This window comes from Periplaneta americana, chromosome 12, assembly GCF_040183065.1.
Source record: "Periplaneta americana isolate PAMFEO1 chromosome 12, P.americana_PAMFEO1_priV1, whole genome shotgun sequence".
NCBI lineage: Eukaryota > Metazoa > Arthropoda > Insecta > Blattodea > Blattidae > Periplaneta > Periplaneta americana.
Window position 1 is genome coordinate 17,991,872 of NC_091128.1, and position 27,534 is coordinate 18,019,405.

General features: G+C 35.5%; 1 protein-coding gene across 5 annotated transcripts in view; it reads left to right on the forward strand.

The window, feature by feature from the left end:
• LOC138710204 (CD2 antigen cytoplasmic tail-binding protein 2 homolog) overlaps positions 1-27,534 on the forward strand; it is a 110,226-nt gene that overhangs the window by 13,770 nt on the left and 68,922 nt on the right. For 3 of the 5 annotated variants that reach the window (XM_069840854.1, XM_069840852.1, XM_069840853.1), the window contains one exon: positions 1,833-2,034. The exons of 1 other annotated variant lie outside the window; for it this stretch is intronic. In XM_069840854.1, the coding sequence (XP_069696955.1) occupies positions 2,022-2,034 (13 nt within the window). In that variant the 5' untranslated portion in view covers positions 1,833-2,021. Of the gene's footprint in view, positions 1-1,832; positions 2,035-20,989; positions 21,137-27,534 lie in introns of all 5 variants that reach the window. One more of the 5 variants, XM_069840855.1, reaches the window with a different exon arrangement.

The following is a 27,534-nucleotide window of genomic DNA, read 5'->3' on the forward strand; positions in this document are numbered from 1 at the left end:
TTGGAATAATTATCCCTTTGATATGATTCGCCGACATTTTAGCTTTCCTTATAGCTACATATATAGGAACAAAATATGTAATTACATAAAATCCGGGCTCTACATACCAGTGATGAAGCTAAGGTATAAATACTGGGTACCTAAGCTGAAAAAATTTGCTTTCTTTATATATTTTTATAAAGCAGAAGATTCTCGGATTTTCTATCATTTGTTTTTGTGACAGACCCCTCAAGAAGATGAGGTCCACTCATTTTCACCCCAGAACAGAATACAGATATATCGTTGTTGTTCCTGCAATAACTCCTATGTGCAAAATATAAAAGTTTTCAGTAGGAAAAAAAAACACATTTATTCATCCTATGGCAGCCGTACATAGGAGACTGTGAATTCCTACATTTTCGAAACAAAGAAATATAATTGCATATAGGAGATTTTATTGTTTGCTGTATCACTATTTAAGTTATTTAATAGAGCAAAAACCTGAAAATCGATAAATATGTCACATAGGAGTTATTGCAGGAACAACGACGATATGTCTCATAACACTCTTAGCGAAGGATATTTCTCATACCATGAAAATTGAAAATTTATATTTTGTTTTCCTCCATGTGCTTTTTTTAATATGTAAATTCGGTGTCGATCTTCTGTCTTTGTAAGCTCATTTTGTTTCATATGTCCAACTTGGAAACAGTTTCTCTTTTAATTGTACAAATAATGACTTCAATGTGTCATTTTACACAAAATTAATATGCAATACACAACACATATTCACTTTTGATTAAACTAATACTCAAAACGCAGCTCATTCAGAGAACACCAATATGGTCGGGAGGAAATTAAACACAGAATAAATATGGGAAATGCCTGTTATTATTCGGTTGAGAAGCTTTTATCATCCAGTCTGCTGTCAAAAAATCTGAAAGTTAGAATTTATAAAACAGTTATATTACCGGTTGTTCTTTATGGTTGTGAAACTTGGACTCTCACTTTGAGAGAGGAACATAGGTTAAGGGTGTTTGAGAATAAGGTGCTTAGGAAAATATTTGGGGCTAAGAGGGATGAAGTTACAGGAGAATGGAGAAAGTTACACAACACAGAACTGCACGCATTGTATTCTTCACCTGCCGTAATTAGGAACATTAAATCCAGACGTTTGAGATGGGCAGGGCACGTAGCACGTATGGGCGAATCCAGAAATACATATAGAGTGTTAGTTGGGAGGCCGGAGGGAAAAAGACCTTTGGGAAGGCCGAGACGTAGATGGGAGGATAATATTAAAATGGATTTGAGGGAGGTGGGATATGATGATAGAGAATGGATTAATCTTGCTCAGGATAGGGACCAATGGCGGGCTTATGTCAGGACGGCAATGAACCTCCGGGTTCCTTAAAAGCCAGTAAGTAAGTAAGTAAGTAAGGTTGGTTGGTTGGTAGGTAGCCAAAGTTCTGCTATAATGGCAATGAAGCCATCAGCCGTCTTGCAGTCGAATATTTTTCCGTGGTGTTGAGGTGAACAGGCAAGGCTTCTCAATTTTCCATGTGGTGCTTATCCATGATTACGTCCTTTCCACATAACACACAATTGGGTGAGATGGAGATGCCAATTATATATAAATGAGCTGCCAAACAATCATGCCCGGTCAGAAGACGGAAGGCTATCAGTGCTGAATTTCTTGGTTCTTCAGTGATGATCTTTAAATTTTGGAGGAGGGGTTCCCATGAGTTATCTTTAGCCGATTCCTTTATTCTGTTCAAAAATTGTTGTTTGTATTGAAATTTTTTATTTAATATGACAGAAATAAATGATTTTTCAGTAATATGTTTTTCTATTAGGGTGCAGCCTTTTGCAGCCAGTTGACCCACCAATTGATTACCTGTATAGCCGCAGTGCAGTGGAACCTATTGCAGAACTATTTTCTTGCCAGTTTTTGGAGCTTCTTGATGAGGGTGCAGCACTGAGAAGTTGTGTCAGTTTTCTGTGAACTATTATTAGCTGTAGCTTGTATAGCTGCTTTTGAGTCAATGAAGATTACAGGTTTGGAAAATTTATTTTTTTATTTGAAGTAGTTTGGTTAGAATAGTGCATATAGCTTCAACTCCTCCATCAAAGTTTGTGGAGTTCTTCCTGACTTCTTTATAGAAGGAAAAAAATTTACAATTTATTTTTTATTTGAAGTAGTTTGGTTAGAATAGTGCATACAGCTTCAACTCCTCCATCACAGTTTGTGGAGTCCTTCCTGACTTCTTTATAGAAGGAGAAAAATTTACAAGTTCCTCCAGCTCCTGCAGCATCAAAATCGTTTTATAAAGATGAATCACTGTAAATGTGTAGCCAAGTTTCACAACGATATTTGCTATTAATTGTTTCTAATGTTAATTGTTTTGCTACATTTGGATTTGTATTTTTTTAACAATTGTTTATTGTTGTTTATTGTTAGTAAAATAACATGTACAAAAATACAGTCTTAATTCTTCCCTGAAGAAGTAAAAAAAACTCGTGCTCAGGGAGTTCTAAACACATACTCGTACTTAACACAAACAGAGATAATTATTTGACACAAAGTGGGTCAAGGAAAAAAAAATTATAGGAATAAATTAACTTTAAAAACACAATTCCATTTTTAACAATTTAAATCATACAAATACATACACATATTAAATGAACATAATATGGGCATTTGTTAAAAGGGCAGATGTCACTTTTTTTGTTTTTTGTTTTTTTTACTTTTTCACAGATAATGAAACTATAAGGGTAAATACATCATTCTATGTTAAAAGGGCAGCAATATCTTAGTTACAAATAAGTTAAAAATGCTGTAATGATCTTGAGATATTGTTAAAAAGTCAGATGTCCTGGACATCTGCCTTTTAAACAATAATTAGTTGTATTGTTAAGTTGGGAGCAAATATCACCAGTTAGATCAAAGGCCAATCAAAACCCACTCACGCTGTGTGGAATTTGCATTGTTGTAAACTTCAAAGTTTCAAACCTTGAACAGCATCATTAAGCATCATGAGTTCTACAGAAGAAGATGAATTTTCTCTTGGAGGAAAAAGAAAAGCCAATCCTCAAAGTTATAAAAGAAATGTTGTAAAACAAGCAAGACTGAAAGGAGAAGCTTACACAAATTACTCTGGAAAGAAAATAGATGCCAAAACAGTCGGTGAAAATTGCAGGTAATTTAATATTTCAATATTAGTAACTTAGCGTAGTCCTTATATTTAGGTGGTTTGAATGTAGGCATATTATTTTTTATTGGTATTGTTATTCTTCTTCTTCTTCTTCTTATTATTATTATTATTATTATTATTATTATTATTATTATTATTATTATTATTATTAGCTTTAATAATTCCATTGCACATATTATAGACTATGAACACGCTAATGATTAACTTTTATTTATCATTGGCACCATTTTTATATCCATCAAAGTACAAAATAATCATAATATAATATTATCATTGTAGATGCAGAATGCAGTGCACACAGAATATTGGAGATGATGATTACGTGGAAATCTTCAAACAAATTTACACTCTTAAAACAAAAAATGAACAAGACATATTTCTGCAGGGTTTAATAGATGTGCAAGACATAGCACGTAATCGTCTACGACAAGGTGAAAAAAAATTAGATAGAACCTCTTTTAAGTATCATGTGTTATTGGGTACTCAACCCATCCAGGTATGTTTGAAGTCATTTCTTTCACTATATGCTGTTTCTGCTAAGAGTGTTAGACGCCTCAGAAATTTAAAGCTGAAGGGACAAAGCCTTACTGATAGGAGAGGTAAACATGTTAGTTTTTCTTTTCCAGTGGATATAAAAATCAAAATTCATGAACATATAAGTTCATTTCCATTAAAAGAAACTCACTATACTGGAAAAGTAGATCGTTATCTAAGTGCAGATTTGACTATTAAAATGATGTATAACTTGTTCAGACAAAAACATCCAGATGCTAAGCTCAGCTATAGTGGCTTCTGTAAAATATTCAAGGAGAATTTTAATTATAAGTTTGGTCAGCCACAAGTTGATTGCTGTTGCACTTGTTAAGAGCTAAAACTTAAAATCAAATCACCACATATTAATGATGCTGCTAAATGCTGTGCTATAGCAGATCTTGCTGTGCATAATAGAAAAAGTAAAAAGTTTCATGCTGCACTTAGAGAAGAATTCTTGGATGAACTAAAAGGGCTTAACAATAATGTTCTATCACTGTCTTTTGATTATATGATGAATGTTTCACTTCCAAAAGTTCTAGTTCAAGATCTTTTTTATCTGAGGCAATTGACAGTAAATTTGTTCTGCGTACATGATATAAAGAAAAACAAAGCTGTATTCTATTTATATCATGAGGAACAAGCCAAGAAAGGTCCAGACGAAGTGTATTCATATTTGTTAGATTATTTACAACATTATTTGCCTGCTCATATTGAAGTAGTCCGGTTGTTTAGTGACAATTGTGTCGGACAGAACAAAAATCACCCTCTTTCCAGACTACTCGTAGCATTAACTGACACAAAACAATTGAAAATAATTCAACACTTCTTTCCCACAAGGGGACATAGTTATCTCCCTTGTGACCGCGATTTCAATATAGTGAAGAGGAGGTTGGAAAAGACAGATAGAATTTATACTGTACACCAGTTAACAGAACTAATAATAGAAAGTAGCACCACACAAAAATTTACTGTGAGAGAAGTAGATAGTTATACTATTTTAAACTTTAAAGACTGGTGGACAAAGTTTTATAAGAGAATAGCTATTTCCCTGGAAAGTTCATTGAATCGGAGGGATGAGAGGGTCCATTTTGGCATAACTTCACTGCATCATTTCATTTATGATTCAGATACTCCTGGCTATATTGTGGCAATGGCATTCATTAACGGTCTGGTCAAACATACCTTTAATGTTGGCCTACAACAACATGTTGAACTAGCTTAGAATGTAAGTTATCCTATAGATAAAGTGCCCTTAAAAAAGGAAAAAGTAGGAGACCTTCAAAAAATTATTCAGTATGTGGAAGATGGTCACCGGGAATTTTATAATAATAAGATTTATTAAACACAATGTGTATATTGTTACATGTTACTCAAAAGTTGCCTTCTTTTGCGTAGAACGTTAGTGTCTCAGTCCTTGCTTGGCAGGTTAGTATATGATACTGACTGCAGCTGTGCCCACAGAGGGTGCAGATGCACTGCTCTGAGGCCGAGTGGTATCCTCGTTTGGCACAGATCCTATGGTGGAACCCGTGGGCCGCCGTCCTCGTGAAGACGTGACGTAGCTCGAAGTTAGGCTTCTTCCATTCTTCCGTGTTCATGGCTGGCGTCTGAAGGAATTCCTGGTCCACGGCTGCTGCTTTTTCTTCTCTGTCCCTAACGTGGGCCTCATATGCTGGTGTAGGTTGAAGGCCGTTGCTCGTCATCAGCTCTCTTACGAAGAAATCCGTGTCCATTAATAGGTATACCAGCCTCGTTTGCGTTGTTCTTGACACTTGAAGAGCTCTTTTTAGGTATGACCCTTTCACGGCTTCTAGCTTCTTCAGGTTTGCTGAGGTTAAGTGAACCCATATCTTTTTCAGCGCGTAGCTAACTATTGGAGCGATCTTGATGTAGAAGAGGCGCAGGGCTGTGGTCGTGGAGAGCTTTTCGAGCTTCTTTATATCGTACGTAGCCTTGATCGCCGCCGAGCATCTTTCTTCTATGTGCTTAGTAAATGACTTGCCTGTCACTTGCAGTGTTAAGCCCAGATATTTGTATGAGTTAACAATTTCCAGTTTCTCATTAGCATATGTGAAGATGTCCGATCTGGAGACGTTTCCGCCTTTTCTGAACTTCATGACCTTTGTTTTCCCTGTATTTATATCTAGGACATTCCTTCTTGACCATACATGGAGTCTGTTAAGCCCTTCCTGTAATGCCTCTCTGTTGCTCGACATCATAACCATGTCGTCTGCATACAGGAACATAGGTAGGTTTACTGCTACCTCTTGTATGACATCGTGTGTTAGCAGGTTAAACATCATCGGGCTAAGAGGGTCCCCCTGGAGAACGCCATTCGTCTGGGTAATAGGTCTGGAGTGACTCACTTTGTCGCTAACCGTTAGTAGGTTGACACTCAGGATGTTCTCTATGAGTGGCAGGTTCGGGTTTTCCTCTCCAAGTATGCGGCGTAGTTTATCTACCATGATAGTCCTGTCCACTCCATCGAACGCTTTCACGTAATCTATGAAAATGGCGTATATGTAACCTCCGGCCGTGGCGGTAGCTTCCCATATGGTGTCGAGCACTCTCTCAATTGACTGAGTTGTGGATCTGCCGGCTATAAATCCAAATTGCTGTTCTGGTATGCACGGCATGGCTTGTGGCGTAATCCGGTTCAATAATATCCTGGAGAGCACTTTGAAAGGATTGCATTCGAGTGCAATACCACGGTAAGAGTCCGGCGAGTCTTTAGGGCCTTTCCCTTTGTACAGCATATGTATGCTAGATTCTCTCCATCTGTCTGGTATTTTCCCTTGTCTGAAGCATTCGTTAAATAGTGATGTCCATATTACAATGGTTGCTGGCAATGATTCTTGTAAAATCTCATTGGTAAGGTGGTCCGGTCCCGGTGCTTTGTTCCGTTTACATCTCTGGAACGCGGCCCAAACTTCCTCCGTCGTGAGTTGTGTGGTTCCCTCATTACTTGCTGTCGTGGGCTGCCTGCTGCTCATTTGAGTCCTCTGGTATATCGCTGAAAAGTGGTCTTCCCATACCGACATGGGTATTTGCGGGTGGACTTTTGCTCTTCGGGGTTGCAGTATTCTGTATGGAGCTGCTTCGGCGTCCGCTATTAATTCTAGCTCTTTCTTCTCAGCAAACTGTGTGCGTTTCTTGTTCAGTAAATTTTGGTACTCTCTCCTTTTTCTTGTGTATCTGGCTAGATTTATATCCGATTTGAGTTCTCTCCATCTGTGCAATTCTCCTAGCGTTTCCTTCCGAAGGATATAACACTCTTCGTCGAACCAGGGCTTACTTTTTCTTTTTGCCTTAGTTTTCAGCGTCGAGTTGAGTAATGCAGTCTCAAGTAGAGAGAGTGCACTGTCAGTATTTCCCTCTGTTAAGTGTTGAGTTATAGCTGCTTCGTCTAGAAGTCCGTTAAGCAAGGTGGGGTCGATATGTCTTGGAGCTGCTTGTTGTTCATTAACGGTGGTCTTCCGGCCCTTTAGTGTGAATCCAGTCTGGATTGGGATGTGTTTTCTTATAGGTGTCCACAGGTGATCCTGGCGACTGATGCGTATTTCTTTTCCCCTGTAGAATACAAGGTCTATCACACTTGATCCATTGTGTGCTACGTAGGTTGGGATGGTTCCCTCGTTGACCAGTGAGAACCCTTCTTCTTCTAGGGTTTCGAATACCGTTACGGCTTTCCTGTCTGGTTTGTCCTTGCGACAGTTGAAGTCGCCGCCCAATAGTATAGGTTTCCTTCCGCCAGCGCGCTCTAGCGAGTGCAGAATAGTTTCTATGGCGAACTCAGTTGTGGCAGTGGGTCTAATGTACATCCCGATGACAATGAGATGTTCGAATGTGACTATCACCACGTCCCTTTCTGCGTATTCGTCGACGACTTGTCCCATTGATGGCCTGAATAGGCAGGATACTCCTCCCGAAGGCCTCCCTTCTGGTCCCACCGCTGCTAGACTGTGCGCTGCATAATATCCGGGTAGAGTGACTGGTTCTCGGAGAAAAGTCTCGGTTAGTATTAACATGTCTTGCTCCAGTAGGCATATTTCCGGTGTTTTCATTAAGGAAATGAATCCTTCCACGTTCCACAGAAGGCAGGTTAGCTCTCTTTTATCGTAGCCGAAAGGAGCGAAAGGTAACATCCTCCGGCCAGAAGTCCGGGCTGAATATAATGTCATGATATCTGAATGGGACTGCTAGTTTGAACGCCCTGTTCGTGCCCCTTGTGTCCAGCATCTCGCATTCTGAGACGTGTTCTATTCCGTTTTCTTTTAGGTAGCGAGTTATGTCATCCGCCGTTGTTTCGCTGCTGAGTCGCCCTACATAGATCCATATGTTTCTTTCTGCTGCTTTCAGCCGGTTAGATGCTGCGATGCCTCTTTGCGGTACTCTGTTAGGCCTTGGTCGTGTATGCTCCGGGTGCTGTTCGCCTGAATTGTGCTTTCTACCTACCACTGTAGTCCATGTGGTGTGCTCTTCGCATCCTCGAACGTCCACGGTGTCCCTCTGTACATGCTGTGTTCGCGGGGCCTCTGCGTCCTGCCCGGCGGCTGGTTGTTGTAGGCGGTTTGCTTCTAGTTGTTTGGTAGCGGTCCAGCAGCTAGAGTTCTTGCTGAAGATTATGATATTGAAAAGCTATCTTTAAACAATAAATTGTAAGAAAGAGATATTTTTGTAAAATATAAGAAAACCATAAATGAGTCTTTAAAATTAACATCACTTGTAAGTTTTTCAACATTGTTAAAAGGGCAGAAGCCCTTGAGTTTCAAAGTGTACTGAAGTGTCAATTTGTTAAATTTAAGAGATTTCAAGTCCAAGGCCAATTTCAAGAAGATAAATACTATGTTCTGAGTCGTGCAGTATTTAATAAATCAGCAAAATGTGGATAAAAATCAGTTTTTTGTTAATACTGAAAAGTTTACTGTGTTGTAAAAATAAGAAAACCAATAAATGAGTCTTTAAAATTAACATCACTTGTAAGTTTTTTCAACATTTGTTAAAAGGGCAGAAATCCGTGACTTTCAAAGTGTAATTGAAGTGCCAATTTGTTAAATTTAAGAGATTTCAAGTCCATGGCCATTTTCAAGAACATAAATACTACGTCCTGAGTTGTGCAGTAATTGCGAAATGAGCAAAATATGGATACAAATCAGTTTTTTGTTAATACTGAAAAGTTTACCCTAATGGACATGTGCCCTTTTAACAAATGGCCATTCATATATTCTTTAAAACTTAAATTCCTAACGCTACTTTTGAAATTTCTGATAAAAAAATATTCCAAATTCGGGTATTTTTCAATTATTTTATTATATAACCTTGGACCAAAGTAGGTACCATGGCTAAGAGCTGTGCTTGTGAAACACTTTGGTTCCTCTAGTCGTATAAAATCGGATCTTTTAGTTCCATATTTATGATGATACAATTTGAATTTATTACGATTTTTATGTATTAAGTTTAATAAGGCAATATAATAAATCTGTTTAATTTTCAAAACATTAAAATCAGTGAACAAAAGCTCGGATGAGTAAGCAATTGGTTTATTAAGGCATATTTTAATTATTCTTTTCTGAATAAGTATTAGTGGAGTGAGATTAGAATTACAATCATTTCCCCATCCTAAAATTCCATATTGAAGACTGGATTGAAATAAAGCTAAATAAATGAGACGTAAATTATTAGCTGGTAAATATGACCGAAGTATAACAAAGATATAAATTGTTTTACGTAATCTATTGCATAAATATGTACTATGTTTATTCCATCGTAAATGTTGGTCGATTGTAATGCCTAAATACTTAACTTCTGTTCGGTTAATATGGGACATTCACAATATAATTTTGGGAAGAACAATCAGAATGATGAATATTGGCCTAAAAGAAGATTGAGGAGATTTAAGACCACTGGATCTTAGTGAAAACGGAAAAACAGTTGTTTTGGATGTGTTTAAGAAAAGAGCGTTTGGTTTGGTTTGGTTCCAATTAGTTGTTTCCTGTTTGAATATTTATGTATTCCAAGGGATTTTGTCGGATTTGTGACATTTCAATGTTAGTTTGGGGAATGAGATGCGTTTGTAATCTTTTAACTTTCTTCATAAATCCTTCTTGTGTGTTTAATTTAGTAGGCAAGATTTTGTATTTTCTCCAATAATCTGCATTAGACAGTCTGTTTAATTTCTCATACCGGATTTCTGCTTGTTCTTGAAACTCGTGTATCAGTGGTTTTTGTTGAGTAAGTTGTCTCATTGAATCTATTGGTGTGAATTTCACTGCACCTATAATTAAACGTAGTGCTTGGTTTTGAAATTGTTCTATTTTATTTCATTGTTGTGGGGTGCATGTGATGAGTATTTCACTACAATATTTGAGGACAGGTTTCATGTACATATATGTGGAATTTAGTGTACGTCTCTGGCTTCCCCATTTGCAGCCAGCTAATCTTTCTAACAGATTTAATCTCTTTTGGGCTTTTTCTACTACAGTATTAATATGATCATTCCAAGATAATTTGTTACCAGTATCAAATATGACTCCTAGATATTGTGAATTGATTGCTCTTTGTAAGGGAAGTTGATTAAGCTTGATGTTATGTTTAGTGACATTTGTGAATATTTGATATTTAGTTTTGATGCATTTACTTGCATTAGGTTAGTAGAGCACCAATATTCCAATTTAGTCATGCTGTGTTAATTTGGGTTTCCAATGACTTGAGCTTATTCTTTGGTTTTGAAACCCAGATGAGGAGGTCATCAGCAAATAATGTAAACTTTACTTCTTTGCCAAAGATCTGGGAAGATCGTTGATAAATATATTAAATAATGTTATACTCAACACTGCTCCTTGAAGTACACCCATAGATGTTTGTTTGTATTTTGAAAAATATGATAGATATTTAACTGTGCTGAATCGCTGTGTGATGAAGTCTTGTAACTAACAGAGCGTATTACCTCAGATTCCTATTTTATGCAATTTTTCTACAAGCTTACATACATGAGAGAACAGATTGTTAAACTTTTTGAATATCACCACTGGGTGAGTGGTACTGTATAAAGCTAGACTGCTGTTTTGAAAACAAGTTGTTGGATTCAAGGAACCAATTGAGACGTGCAGCAATCATTCTTTCCATATTTTCCATATCTGACTTGTCAGAGAAATAGGTCTGTAGTTATTAATATTAGATGAAGTTTTACCTTTCTTCAAAATGGGTATAATACCGGTAATGCTTTTTTTCCAGTTAGCAGGTACTGTAAAAAGTTCAGCATGGTTTTTTACACTTGTCTCTAAGGTTCTTGATAAATTCTGAATGAATTAAATCTGGACCGGGGACTTCATTCGATTTAAGAGTCCCAATAGCTGCATCTCTTGTGTTTCATGTAAACACACTTCTTTTGTTCACCTTCATATTTTTTTCATGTTTTTTTTTTTTTTCTAACATTTTGTGAGTTGTTGTGATCCTATGTATTATTGTAGGTATATGTAAGGCATTTGCAATAACCTGGGGGTCTGTTAGTTGTGTATTTTTGTAAATTATGAGTGAGTTACTTGGTGGATTACTCTTTGTGATATTAGATATAAATTCGGGTAAGCTTTTATACCATCTTTTCTATAGTCCATTTTAGAGATGAAATTGTTAAAACTTTGCCTTTTGGCTGAGAGTACATCTTTCTTAAATGTGGCCACTTTACAAGCTTCCAGTCTATAAAATTGTCTCTATTACTGTTCTCTTCTGCTTGTTTTCTGGCTGTATCACGAGCTAATTTTAATGTCATTGACACTTTGTTTAAAAAACTTAAAATTGTTTAACGACACATTAAAAGTGTTAAAATTTTTAAAAAAGGTTATGTACCTTAGACAGACGGCCCATTTCGACGCCGGTTCTGTGTCATCTTCAGTGTCCTACGAACTACTAATGTTCCTGTTGATCTTGCATACTGTCATTTGCATTCGTCAGTTGTAGGGGTGGGGGTGTGTTGCTCCTATGGTGGGGGGTGTTTGTTTGTGTGTTATGTATCATGATATCGAATAATGTGTGGGTATTGAACTGTATTTGTGTATTAAGTATATGTTGTGGGTGTGTTATTGTATGTTTGTATATTTCGTATTGTTCTAAGATGTTTAACTATGGACTTTTTGGTGTGATGTGTAGAATTTCCATATCTGTTTCTATATTATTGTAGTCATGATTATTGTTGATAATATATTCTGCGTAATTTGATGTGATGTGTGGTTTGGTTATAGCTTTAATGTGTTCTTTATACCTTGTTTGAATGTTTCTTCCTGTCTGTCCTATGAAAAAATGTGGGCAACTGTTGCATTATAGTTTGTAAACCCCAGTTGAATTATATTTATTTGAATGTTTAATGTGATTATTTCGATATTTCTGTGTTGTGTTATTTGTTTTGTATGCTATCTTGCATTTTTAGCTTTCTGAATGAAGTTGCAATTTTGTGAGTATTGGTATTGTGATATGTTAATGTTATGTATTTATTCTCGCGTGGTGTTTGTGTTGGTTTGTTCTGTTTTTGTTTTGTCTTTTTTATTAGTGTGTCTATCATGTTGGGGTATATCCATTGTCTTGTGCTATATATTTTATTGTGTTTAGTTCTTCAGTATAGTTATCATTGTTCATTGGTATGGTAATTAATCTGTATGTCATTGTACGGAAAGCTGCATGTTTATGTTGTATGGGATGGTTTGATGAATTGTGTATGTGTGTTGTAGTTGTGGTGGGCTTCCTGTATATTTTGAATTCGTGTCTGTTATTTGTTTTGGTTATGATGATGTCTAAGAAATTTATAGCTTGGTTATGTTCTGTTTCTATTATACACTTTAATTTGGGATGTATTTTGTTGAGTTATTGATGTAGGTTCTCTATTTGTCTTTTGTTTCCATTATATAGGACTATTACAGTATGTCATCTACATATCGATGCCAGTACATTATTCTCTCTGCGTGTTTGTTGTTGTCAGTGTTTAATATGTGTGTTGTTGTTGTTTTTTTTGTGTTGTTTTCTAATGCCAGGCGTTTGACAATAAAGTCATTTGACCTCTTGCACTCCAATATTTTTCAAAGATATGTGTTTGTTCTATATTATGAATGAAGATTTCATCTAATATACTTGATATAGGTGAACCCATTGGTAATCCTTCAGTTCGTGTATAATATTTATTGTTATGTGTGAAATAATCTTTTTTTAATGTTTCTAAATCTTTTGTCCAGAAAGGTTTGTAGCTTGGGATCTTTCCTCGGGGCACCCATTTCTTTGCTCCTTTTAGTACCGGTATTATAGTTGCACAAATTATATTGTTACATTTTTCTGGGGATTCGTTCATATTAATGGAGAGGTTATTTTCTAGGTCTTCTCTGAATTTAGTCCAATTGGATTTTTTTAAAATTCCAAGAACATCTGTTATAAGATTTGTTTGTAGGTTTCTGATGGTAGTAAAATAGAAGTAACAATGATTCTGTGGCCAAGTCCAGGGTCTTCCAAAACTTTCCTGCTTGCCTTGTTATATATGTCTGAAGATATTAGAGTTAAATCTGGATTAGATGTTTCATGGGAATGAAGAAATGTTGGAGGATCTTCTGGGTTGAATAATAATTGGATTGATTGGGTGTTAAGAAAATCTTCTATTGAACGGCCAACAGAATTGATGCCTACATATCCCCATTCTTTAGAATGACCACTGAAGTCTCCAATTATGAGAGTCTTTGGTGTAACTACTATATTGTCCAAATTGGGTTTGTTATTGGGGGGGGGGGTATATGCCATACATTTTGAAGTGTTATTTATCCAAAGTTCTATTTTACAAATTTCAGATTTGTGAATAATTTCAAGGGAAAAATTGTTCCTGGGCCGGGTATCGATCGTGGGACCCTTTGCTTAGCGCATGAATGCTCTACTGATTGAGCTACTCCAGGAACTATACAAGACACCGTCACAATTCTTCCCTTTATATCCACACAACTCAAATGGGCTGACAAGACGCCAGAAACCCAACTTTGAGTGCACACAATTCTGTGTGACGTAAATTGTGGCTTTCTGTTAACGTACCTACAGTAATGAATATATTATGCCTGCTTCACAGGGAGCTTCTACCTGAAAGTCAGATTTGCATAATATATTCGTTACTTCAGATTTGTCTTCCTCAGCCATTTGTTTAATAATGTTGAAGGTTAAAGTTATTCTCTTTTGATGCCAACTAGTACGCCACTAGCTCTTTTTCTTTCTTTAGGTTGTAGAAGTGTCATTTGCAGAATTTGTATAATAAATGAGGTCCATCAATTCATATCCTTCCAATTATTGCATTTACATCGGTAACAATAGAGTTATAAATTCCTAACAGTGAGTAGTTTCAATACTAATGTAGTAAACGTCACAAGAATTATTTCCTTGATGTGAAATATTTCATAAGAATAAAATAAAATTCTCACAGTAACAGCTAAAATCCCGTGTTCATACTAGTTAAGTATTTAAAATGGAGCACGATTATGTACAGATAAAGCACTGTTTAATAATGTAATTGAGAAAAAAAAAATTAAAGAAACATTTGATCCATGTTGAATCTTTCGTACACTACTTTTAACACTTGAATATAAATAATTGATTAAATCATCAAACGCACCCACACAACAGGCAGCGAAGTTCGAGATGACGCCGAGATCTAGTAGGCTCTGAGGATGGTGTGAAGAAGCACCGAAACAGCTGTAAGCCGCAAATGCTTACACAATTAACACGAGTAAGATCGCCATTTAATCAATTATGAACATTTGATATTATCAAAACTTCTTCAAAACTTCTTCATTTATGTTTCCTTATACAGTGAAACCTCTCCTTACGGACGCCTCCAAGATACGGACACTCCTCATATAGGGCAGATTTTTATGTCCCAACTGAAATAATATAGAAATAATGATCAATTTAACTCTCATTTACAGACACTCTCAGACATGGACACGGACACGGACAGCTGTTTCACAGTTCTAAAGCTTGCTTTACCTCCTGACTGCGGACAGAACTTTGATTTCAAAACCTAATGTGTTACAAAAATGGAAAATTTAGTTTTGAGAACTGTACAGAAATTCCTTACCATGAAAGAAGACAATAAGGGTCTCGTAGGCTACCACTAGCCCAACCGGCTACCCCTTGTTGCCTGGAAGCGGGTGGATAAACAAAGTCATAAAATTTAACCTGTCTGATGGGTCCAAGGTGAAATTGTATTCGACACATGATAGGGCTAGTAGGATTATTCTCTTCACTTCAATCAGTTGTTCTGTTTCGAGAGACATGGCACCTGAACGTAAAGGTTAAGTTGAAAACAGTAAATTACAGTACTGCATAACTGTAGACCTAGAATAAAATTGCATGGCATAGTACTGTATTTTACTTTTTCAGTCTTATCTACTGTAGTTGAAAGTTGCAAAGAATTTACTGTAGTATACTATATTTAGAATTAAACTACAGTAATACATTTCATTTAAAGCATGAAGAAATACATAATGTATAAGTTATTATAAATTTACTGTTACATTGGGGAGCCTCCCTCCCAATAAAGAACACCTCCCAGATGCAGACAGATTGTTACGTCCCTTCGATGTCTGTAAATGAGAGGTTTCACTGTATATGATTGCATAATTACTCTAGTCCAGTAAATCAGTCAGCTCTGTTACACCATTCTGTTCCTATGGGTACACAGTTGAAAAATAAATCCCACAGGTGTTAGCACAAGCCAAGATGATGCACAAAAACCATCTTGATTGTACTGCTATGTTCATCCATTTTGATTTGGCGAGTTTGTGTGTCATACTCTTGCTTTGTGTTTTAGTCTAAGCATGCATTTTTACTATGTCAGATCTGTTAGTGTTGTGTTTTCCACAAATAACAGGATATAAAGTCAAGATCAAGAGGACATAATAGTACACGTGTGCAGTAGCTAAGTTGCTATTTTGGAGATTTTTAAGAAAAAAAAAACTTTAGGTTCGCACATGCTTATGTTTGCTTTGTCATGTCTGTTACCTGTCAGATCTGTTACTCCATGTCATGCCTGTTACATCATTCAAAACAGAGCCTTAATTTTTTCTAATTATCTATCATTAAAGAAACTAAAGCTCAAATATCTTCGCCTTAAGGGCAATCTACTAAGATAATTGTTACTGAAAGAATGGTTTCTGTTAGTTACTGAACAAGTTATTATTTTATATTAGGTAAAAGATTTGATATTAAGATATTTAAAATATTTGTTCATTTTTGATCTGAAGTTAGTTCTGTTACCATTCTAAGACCTACTCACTGTTTAAAGAATGTCTGATATAAAAATAAAGGAATTCTATTTCTATAAAGATCCACTGTCTTGTCCTATAACACACCTGACATTTCGTCGTGCCATCAAAGATTCATCGATGCTTGTAGAGAATGCTGTACAGCAAGGTGAGTGTACAGTGGCTGATTACTATGGCAGAGACATTGCACTATATTAATACATGCAGTGTAACATAACATGACTTAAAATACAGATTAGCCCAAAAAATGTATACACTATTTGTTTATAAATAACTTTAGAACAAATTCAGATAAAATTCTCATTTTCGGGGAAATTGTAGCTTAATGGATAGGTCGAAGAGGTGCTACAGACCTAACACCAATTTCTACATATGGGGGACCCTAAAGGATGTTGTTTATCAGGAAACGCCAGCTACACTGGATGTGCTACGAGAACAAATCAAAATTTAACGTCATGTGCAGCTATGACACTGGACACATTACAGAACTTAGTTCGTGGAGCAGTTCGGCGGCATCAATAGTTTTTGGATGCTGATGGTGGTCACTTTAAACAATTTCATGAAAAACGAGAAATTTTTCTCAATTTGTTTCACTCTTTTAGGACCCCATCTTCTTTCATTCAGAGCAGAACTAAGTACAGATCTAATATTTTTCTTCCTAGGCATAATTAACAACTTAGCCAATTAAATATAACAACTATAAATAAACTGAACACTACAACTATACTTATTTCACTATTTTTAGGTCTATGCAAATGTTTCTGTGTAAATGAAACACTCAGAAAACGATTATAAACCCACAACACAAAACTAAACACTCAACTAACGATTATAAATGCACACAACAAACCAAACAAGGCTGCAGGCCGAGTTGATAACCAGTCTACTATTGTAATATGAAGTTACGACATGTGTATCGTACAAAGTTTTATCCACTTTGATTAAAAAAAAATAATCTAAAATTGAATATTGTCTAAATGTAAAATTTTTATTGCCAGCTATATACATTTGCTTTGTAGGTGATCGATTCATATAGAGGGGCTTGTACGAGAAACATTTGAAGCTATATACATTTGCTTTGTAGGTGATCGATTCATATAGAGGGCCATGTACAAGAAACATTTGAAGAATATTATTGTCGGTATTGTCACCATGACTATTTATAAATATAAGTGTCAATGGTATTGCATTAACAGCTGTACTGATTTATTAATTCCAACAAAATCGCGACAGAGGTATGAAGAGGAATATAAGAAGTTTGAAGAGTGGTGTAAAAAACAAAAGTAGAGAATATTTCTGAAAAGTTTATGCTGGAATATTTTTCAATGAAAAGTGAAAAGAAGAAATCAAGTTCTCTGTGGATTCATTATTCTATGATGCGGTGTACGATATCACTGAAGACAAACGTGGACATCAGTCAGTAAGTAGACACAATAATTGTTGGGTTTTTAAAGCAAAAAAGTGAATTGTGAAAATGTTACCATTAATGTGTATAACAAATAAAAAGCTTACAAGGACAAGGATCCTGCTGATCCAAAGTTGCACTTGGGCATGGGTTCGATTCCAGCTTGTGCTCATTACTGGTACTTTTTTCCGAGGTTTTCTCCAACCATAAGACGAATGCGAATGTCAGGTAATCTATGGCGAACCCTCGGCCTCATCTTGCCAAATACCATCACGCTATTACCAATACAATCAATGCCAAATATCCTAGTAGTTAATACAGGGTCGTTAAATAACCAACTAAAAGAATTGCAGAGAGCAATCAGAGTAGTATAATGAAGCATTAATGGTTGAAGTGTTGATCAAAACTTTTTAGTGGTGGTAGCAGTATGTGTAAGAAAAGTAAATAGTTGGTGTACTATGGTTGATGTTTAAGAAAGTGCGAAGTTAATACAGTGCTAATAGTACCTCCCTCATGCCAATAACTGCTACAGAAAAGAATAATAAAATTATGCCTTAATAAATTCTTGATTACCCTTCAGAACTGTTGTATTCAGGATTTAAAGTATTTGACTTCCATCAAATTCATAACAATGTATTATTGAATTTCGTACATAAAAACCGAAATATATTTAATTTATATTCACATAAATCAGTCATGTCAATTGATGCCCACAGGAACAAGCGCGCGCTTTAGAGCTGAGGAGAGCCTGAGCAGTTTACAGCGGAAAGGAAAGAGACAGACGAAAGAAGTAGTATATGCCGCTTGGCCGAGCTATGTTCAGGGATGGCCAGCACTGATTCAATAGATAAAGGGAAGAGAACTTATTAAAACTGTATCCATGTTAATTTTTAGATTTGTCTGGAAGTATAAATGCATTATAAAAATATAAGTTTTAATTTTAATGTTCATTTTTCACAAGTTTGATTTTTTTGTCCAAAAGAAATACCGTATTTTCTCAACTTTCTTTGTAGAAAAGTGAAATTTTCAGATATAGGCCTATTTATTTAGTAGCCTTACAGAATGTTTTCGTTAATTTAATATACCGTAAATGCGTATTACTGAAGATAGTGTATTAAAAGTTTTGAAAATATTCGCATGGAAATGAATTATTAACAAAGCAACTACTGTTACATCATAAGCAAAAGATACCTCCCCATGTGTTGTAAAAATGTCAGCTCTATAGCTTCAGCACGTTTCGAGAAAATAATTTAATATTCTGATGATAGGAAGTTGCTCACCAATATCACCTTAAAAGCATAATGCGATAAGAGTTTTGTTATGGAATATTAGTTACACTTAAAACATATACTGCATCTAGGTAACTTTGCTTTGTACTGTAATATTTTTTTGATTAGTTGATTGATTATTTTTATAGGGCTAAAGGTATCATCAATATCAATTACAACTTGTCATGTCATACTCAATCTCTTTTTTTGGGATATCACTTTCTTTATGAATGACATGTTTAATCCATTTAGTACAGTATAGTTGTACTACTATGGAATTTATGTGAATATTCCTTCTTATCTCTTTATTATGTTATTAACATTTAAAACACAACTGCAATATTAAGAAATTGGTATTAGTATTTTTGTTTTACAAACAATATAGATAATATCAAACAGAAAGAAGCCATATAAAAATAACGACATAAAATGTCACGTTCCGTTTGAAGTTTGTGCACCAGTGTTTTCTTAATCCTATAGGCTGCTTATTCATATACACAACCCTTCTCTTTCCAACTTAGCGCTTGATGCCTGCGCACGACGTCAAGGTCAGAAAAATGCGCTTGCTTTGACATCACTGACATAAATATAAAACCAAAAGATCAGAAAACATATATTATGCTTAACAGAACCTAAATGTATCATAGCTGTAGCATATAATCACAGTAGCAACTTCGGTCCAAGGCTTTATAACATGATAACTTAATAGCTAAATTCCCAAATACACAATTTACTAATGCTCCTTATTTAAAAAAATCAATTAAAATTGCTGTTTAGAGAGAAAATTTAAATTATTGTGATATGTGTTTTTTCTTCTTCTTTTTTCTTTTTCCTTTTTTTTACTTTTTACTCTGTTATTTAATAAAATATCTTAACATTATGTGGAATGCCCTCTGAGCACGAGTTATGTAACTTACTCTTTCTGGGGATACTAGAATGTTTTTATATAAAAAAGCAATATGTATCTTTGTTCTACGAGGGCTATTCATAAAGTAACTTCCGTTTATTTTTTACAAACCTGTGAATGACGTTACAGAATTGGGTTACAATACGCTTGAAATTGTACACTTTAATTTATTTTTCCACACAGTTTTCAGTCACATTGAGACACTTGTTGTAGCGTTTGACGAGCTTTGAAATTCCGCAATCATAGAATTCGGCCAACCTATGATGCTGGTTTTCAACTCTTCGTCATCGTTAAAGCACTTCGAGCCAAGCCACGTCTTCATGTGCATGAAGAGATGGTAATCGCTAGGCACCAAATCTGGGCTATAGGGAGGATGATCCAATACTTCCCAGTTGAACTCTTGCAGTTTGGTTGCAGTACGACGCACTGTATGCGGTCGGGCGTTGTCATGCAGGAAAATCACCCCAGATAACAACATGCCACGATGTTTGTTTTGAATGGCCCTTTTCAAGTTTGTTAGTGTGTTACAGTAACGCTCAGCATTAATTGTGGCATTCCTCTCCAAGAACTCCACTAGCAAAATTCCTTTTCTGTCCCAGAAGACAGTTGCCATAAGTTTCCTCATGGAAAGTGTTTGACGACACTTTGTAAATTTTTTCGGGGAGTGAGTATGGCCCCACTGCATTGATTGAAGCTTTGTTTCTGCATTCACATACCGCACCCAAGTCTCATCTCCTGTCACACTCTGATCGAGAAAAGCATCACCTTCTCTTTCGTAACGCTCAAGAAAGGACAGTGCTGCTCCCATCCGCTGAGCCTTTTGTTCCTCAGAAAGAAGTTTAGGCACCTATCTGGCAGAAAGTTTCCAGTAGCCCAAATCTTCGGTAATCACTTTGTACAGAAGAGTACGACTAATCTGTGGAAAATCCTCACTAAGCTCTGATATGGTAAACCTGCGGTTTGCTCTAATCCTTTCGTCATCCAAATGAATCAGGTCTGCATTCACGATACTCGGTCGATCACTTCTCTCTTCATCATGGACATTGGTTCGCCCATTTTTGAACATACGGCACCATCCAATTTTTAACAACCTCCTGACTTCAGCATTTCTCTTCTCTTCGAGCCTTTTTCTACCTTATTTTTGCATAATGTAAAAATGAATTGAAACTTTAATTTTTACATGGTTGAAGGTGATTTATATGTTGGATTCTGTTGTTCCAGAGATGCACTGAAATGTGCATCTAAGCTTATACAAAGAGTGTTTTCTCTTATGAACAGTAAGTGAACAGATATATACATACATCCGTATATAAGGTCTCGCATCCTCATTGAATAATCAAGACTACTATTTTTTGTTAGTAGTCAACATGTAGATACTTATTAATTTTGAGAAAAATTCGTTCCAGCACTGGAAATCGAATCCAGAACTTCTCAGCTCTGTGTGCTGATCGCTCTTTCCAACTGAGCTATTCTGGGACACGATCCACAGTGCCAGCCGAACTCTCCTCATTGTATCGTCAATGGCCTACTACCTGCATTTTAGACATATACCGGTAAGTCATATATGCAGGAGCACATATTTAAATAACTTTATGGCCGTATTCAACAACAGTTTCTGAATACTGTTAACATTGATATATACATATATTCACATATGAGGTCTCACCATCCTCAGATGTTCGAAACAGGAACGCGACACATCTAATCAAATCAGAACTGCAAATCACAGTCAACTTCAACTACTCATGTAGGGAATTTTTACAATTTGTTTGAAACTATTACGCTAGGTAAAATATCTCAAAATACTTTAATTTAAGCCTAACTGCCAAAATGTAGAATAAAATTGTTTTTAGTACCGCTAATTGAATTGAATAATTTTTAAATTTTTTATGTGAAATATTGTAGACCACTTAGTCTCCCGTATTTTCTTCAAAAATAGTTGGCAACCCTAGCACCAACACTATTTCTACCCAAGTCTTCAACAGAAATCAGAGTGAAAATTCCATGTGCTTGTGTAATACTCATACATGTTTTCCATCTATTAGGAATATTCACAATTTGTCGCATCTTCAAATAATTCTTTCGACATTCTGTAATATTCTGTGAATTTGTCTGGATGCTATGCTAACTCTACCAATAAAACATTACAAGCACCACGATTTTCAACCAATGAATCCAAAACCTACACCTTTATCTTCGCATTCTTATTATTGACTATAGCGTAAGATCTTCATCATCCGATGACTCAATACTGAACGACTCATTAGATCAAATAACATGGCGATATGTGTCATGCTCCATGTGCCGTGCATCATGTTGCTTGCATCACCCGATGTGTAACATGTGTAATCGATTTTATTCAAGCTATGGACTCAAGTTGCGCACCCAAATTATAAAATACAGCCCACATGGGAATGCAGCAGGTTTACAGCATGAGCTTCGATTGCAAGTCTGGTTGTAGTGTAATATTTACCTCTCTGAATGTTACATATTTTTAAATACGAATGTTGTACTTATATTGTACAGGTGATATATTGTTGTTGGTCCAGTGTCTAGGCACTTGACAATAAGTCAATCGCTGTCTTGCACTCCAATATATTTGTAGGATGTTATCTTGTTCTAGCAATGCTTTGCATCCCTGGACATGTTTCACGTTCATTTCTTCATTTGCATCACACAATACACGGGCTGATGTATAAGAAATTCCTATCCTGTGCAGGTGGCTTGTCAAACAATCGTGACATGACTTGTTATCAACCTGATTTATGAGGCCCTTGAGGGATTATCTTGGGGTTAACCATTCAAAATTTCCAGGTAGTATCATTTGCTCCATCCGAATTTTATTGTTTTGGGCAGATCTGAATTTACTTCTGATTATTTGTTTTACAGAATAATTGTTATTGAATTGTTGTAAAATTTCAGTTTTCTTTTTAGCCAAAAGTCTACTGTTTCATTTCTTTCATGTCACAATGGGAAGGAAACAACTATTTTTTTTTCTGTAGTTTAGTTAGATAACGCATCTTTTTTAAATCTTGTAGGCTATTTTAGTCTTTTTCGTGATCTGTTGTAAGATTATAGTCTGTATGGCTGCCCTTCAATCTGATAATTAGAATTTATTTACTCTTTCTTACTTACTTACTGGCTTTCAAGGAACCTGGAGGTTCATTGCCACCCTCACATAATCACGCCATTGGTCCCTATCCTGAGCAAGATTAATCCAGTCTCTATCATCATATCCCACCTCCCTCAAATCCATTTTAATATTATCTTCCCATCTACGTCTCGGCCTACTCAAAGGTCTTTTTCCCTCCGGTCTCCCAACTAACACTCTATATGCATTTCTGGATTCGCCCATACATGCTACATGCCCTGCCCATCTCAAACGTCTGGATTTAATGTTCCTAATTATGTCAGGTGAAGAATACAATGCGTGAAGTTCTGTGTTGTGTAACTTTCTCCATTCTCCTGTAACTTCACCCCTCTTCGCCCCAAATATTTTCCTAAGAACCTTATTCTCAAACTCCCTTATCTGTGTTCCTCTCTCAAAATGAGAGTCCAAGTTTCACAGTCCTACAGAACAACCAGTAATATAACTGTTTTATAAATTCTAACTTTCAGATTTTTTGACAGCAGACTAGATGACTAAAGCTTCTCAACTGAATAATAAGAGGCATTTCCCATATTTATTCTGCGTTTAATTTCCTCCCGAGTGCCATTTATATTTGTTACTGTATTTATTAAATCTATATAAGAAATTTTGCAAACATATAAATAAATAGCCAGAAATGCATATAGAGTGTTAGTTGGTAGGGCAGAGGGAAAAAGACCTTAGAGGAGGCTTAGACACAGATGGGGGAATAATATTAAAATGGATTTGACAGAGGTGGGTTATGATGGTAGAGACTGGATTAATCTTCTCAGGATAGACATCGATGGCGGGCTTATGTGAGGGCAGCAATGAACCTCCAGGATCTCTAAGAGCCATTTGTAAGTAATATGTAAATAGCAGTAACTTAAAAATTTGTTGTATATTCTCCTATAGAATAGTCAAATGAAAAGACAGGGCATATTCATCCCAGTTTCTGCATTCCTGAATATGATACAAGAAATCCATCTGTATAAATTTGTCAACACTCCATATGTGTGTATTTTGTCTCAATTGGCATAATCTTCAAGCCTAGTATATCTGTAGCCTACATATAATATTTGTTTGTAGTTTATAAACATTACTTCAATAGCTACTTTAAAGCTGTAATGATATGTATTGAAAAGTCACTTTACAACATTTTTTGGTGTGTAAAAATTGCATTAATATTACTGCCAGGATACAACGAACGTATTTTTCATACTTGTTAATTGTTTTGGAACCCTACATAAGAAGTTGAATGTCTTAAGAGGAATGTGATGAAATAGAATGGTGAAGTGTTTGGCAGCGAAAATATATATTTTTCTTGTTTTGTTTTTTCCTCCCAATGTATAAAGACCATTATTTCGATATGTAGACAGTGTATATTTCATATGATATTATGCAAGTACTTTCGTTCCTTCACAGTTTATGACATTGTCACATAGAATATATGATGTTTCTTTCAAATAATTCACAATTTAATGCACATTAATTTTATCTTCCATTGTTTTATATGAAACTTTTCATAGCCTATTTTTGGAAATCTATTGAATTCCCAATATGCTCAGTCAGTTTAAGAGAGCAGTGTATTATGATAATAGATGTTTGAAAGAATTTTAGTTTTGTCCTTTAAAGAGAAAATTTGGTACGAACAAATGTAACATTTTTTCCTCAAAATACATGGAGAAAATAGAGAATACAGAAACAAAGAAAATACAAGATGATCAAGGTGAAGACAGATGGATGGGCAGAAAGGCAGGCAGATAGTTTAATTTTTTCCATAATATTCTTACAGTTGCTTTATAGCATAGAATATAGCCTAACATATCCAATTCTTACGTTTAACATATAAAAATGCAAATATGAAATATATATACAGAATTAATACTGGTACCTTAATAACATATATACAATGCAATATGTTTACCATTTAATAGTACTAAAACATTTACATAGTACAGTGAAATGTCAAGAATTCATTTACAGAATAAAAAAGTGTGAGATATTAAGTAATTTTTTGGTTTTACCTTAAATAATGCAGGGTTTTGGTTATGATTCTTAATGTCTTCAGGAAGACCAATGAAAATTTTTATTGCCATGTAACATATTCCCCTTTGATAGCATGATAAATTTGATAATGGTATACGAAAATCATTCTTTCTGCGGGTATTAGTGCTATGTATGGCTTAATTAGTTAGAAAATTTTCTTTATTACATAAGAGGAAATTTATTAAAGAGTATATGTACTGATTTGTTAAGGTCACAATCTCTCATTAAAAAAAAAAATTGTCTATACGATTCTCTAGCCTTTGCTCCAACTATTATTCAAATTGCTAAGGAGACAAGGAGAACAAGTGTGGGTTATTTATAATAATAATAATAATAATAATAATAATAATAATAATAATAATTATTATTATTATTATTATTATTACTACTACTTATTTATTTATTTTGGTAAGGTTAAGGCCATCAGGCCTTCTCTTCCACTCCACCAGGACAGTGATAGTTAATTCCAGAGTTAGTCCACCGTTGTGGCTGAGGGGTCAGCGAGTCTAACTCTAAATCCAGTGGGCATGGGTTCGATTCCCGGTCAGGACATAGTTCTACGTGGACAGTGGATACAAAAGAGAACAAGAGGGCATACACTCATTCATTCATAGGGTTCTGCCGGGGCCTTTGCTATAAGTTCTTTATCAGGACTGGATAGCAGAATCGTGACGTCATACAAACGGGGCATGCTCTGCATGCCATTTCTCTTGGGTATATTTAATAGCGGTGCTTGGCGTTATTTACTCTAGTTAATAGTAAATTATATTAACAAGACAGTAATCAGCATAATTATTATTTTATCTACCACTACTGCTGCTACTACTACTACTACTACTACTACTACTACTACTACTACGTACTGCGGTTGTTAAACGAGAGTTGATTGACTTCTTTTCCTATTGTGGATATATGCATGTTCAGCAGTCTTACATGTCGTACCAACATAACTTACGAGACATTACAAACGTTTCACGCTAGTTTGCATAGAAATTCGGCCATTTTCATACCTCAGGGAAGTGTGTAGGGGTAAGAAAATAGAGTGTTATGACAGGCTAGGTTAGTTTAGACTTTTATTATGTCTTGCGTACTTATCTGTGACAGGTTAGGTTACGGTAGTTTAGGGTGTTTGTATAGGCAAATCTGTGTTACGTTAGTTTAGAATTTTAGTGTTAGGTTAGGTTAGGTTAGTTTAGTTTAGGCTTTTATTATTCTTTGCATATACGAAACTGTGACAAGTTAGGTTAGGATAGTTTAGGCTTTTGTTATGCCGTGTATAGGCGAATCTGTGAAAAGTTAGGTTAGGTTAGGTTAGTTTAGGATTTTAGTGTTAGGTTAGGTTAGTTTAGGCTTTTATTATGCTTTGCATATACGAAACTTTAACAGGTTAAGTTAGGAAAGTTTAGGCTTTTGTTATGTCTTGTATAGGCGAATCCGTGACAAGTTAGGTTAGGTTAGATTAGTTTAGGATTTTAGTGACAGGTTAGGTTAGGTTAGGTTAGGCTTTTATTATTGTCAAGATGAAGGTGAAAGCGATTGAGTGTGGAACTCTTAAACAAGTAGTGATTTTTTGTTTTCTATGTTGACAGTTCAAGTCAGTCGATGTCTATTCCAAATTCGGCGGAAGTCATTCAAAGCTCATTTCTTACTACTGTTAGTACAGAAAAACGACAGTTAAGAAAGCAGAAAATTGACAGGAATGCGCAGTTCTCTGAAGAAGTAGAAGCAGTATAGTTATTCATGAGATGTCATTTAAATACACACTGTTATCGGTACCTGTTTTTTTGTGAAACTCTGCAATTTTCTTCTTGTTCCTGAAGCACCGGCAATACTATCTTGTTTCATTTTAGAATATTAGCCAATCTAGTTGTGGCTCTAGAAACTAGCATACTTGTGGAATGTTCGCAATCACCCACTGTAAAGTTACCACTATTACCAACACTTTCACATTGTTCACATATTAATGTTTTCAAGAGACGCCTTTGATTTGTTGCATTAATGAAGTCGCTCTCATATTTGTCCGAAATTAAACACTGGAATACATTATATGCAAGTACAGTCACATTTGTTACGACTTGTGTGCGCCACATGAGTCCTCCTCTGTCTATTATTCTTAAATAATTATTCAATTCTACTGTATCACTGGAATATTCTAATGTCTGATCACTGTATAAACTTGTCAACATCTAACACACTTTACTACTACACTTACACACTTGGTAACATAACCTACAATGTAGTAGGCCTATATCAGCGCCATCATATTATTTTCTTCTAACTCAACATCCTCACAAACAAAAATAACATCTTCACAACCACATTCCACAACAGCATCTAAATCTCCCTTATAGTTACAATCATCTCCATTCCCATTTTAAGGGAATTTTAAAAGTAGACGTTAGTTGTCCATTACATAATTTCTCTAGCACAGCGTTTCTCAAATTTTTTTGAAGTGAGGACCACCTTTTTAAGTTACTTGTGATTGGGTACAAAAAATATAATTAGAAAAGTATTGTAATTTGAATTTTTGGATCTGATTTGCCCGGATTTTAAAATAGACAGAGTCTAAAATTTCTTATATCGTCATCTGGAAAAACAGAAATAAAAAGAATTAATGCAGAAACATGCCTGATTTCCAACAAGTAAATATGCAATTTGGCACGTTCTATTATTGGTGTACGACGTACAGTATGTGACCATTTCAGTGTGCAGACTGGGTGTCGGCAAAACTATTAAGAAAGTCATAAATACATGAAAAGATTCGGTACTTTGGAC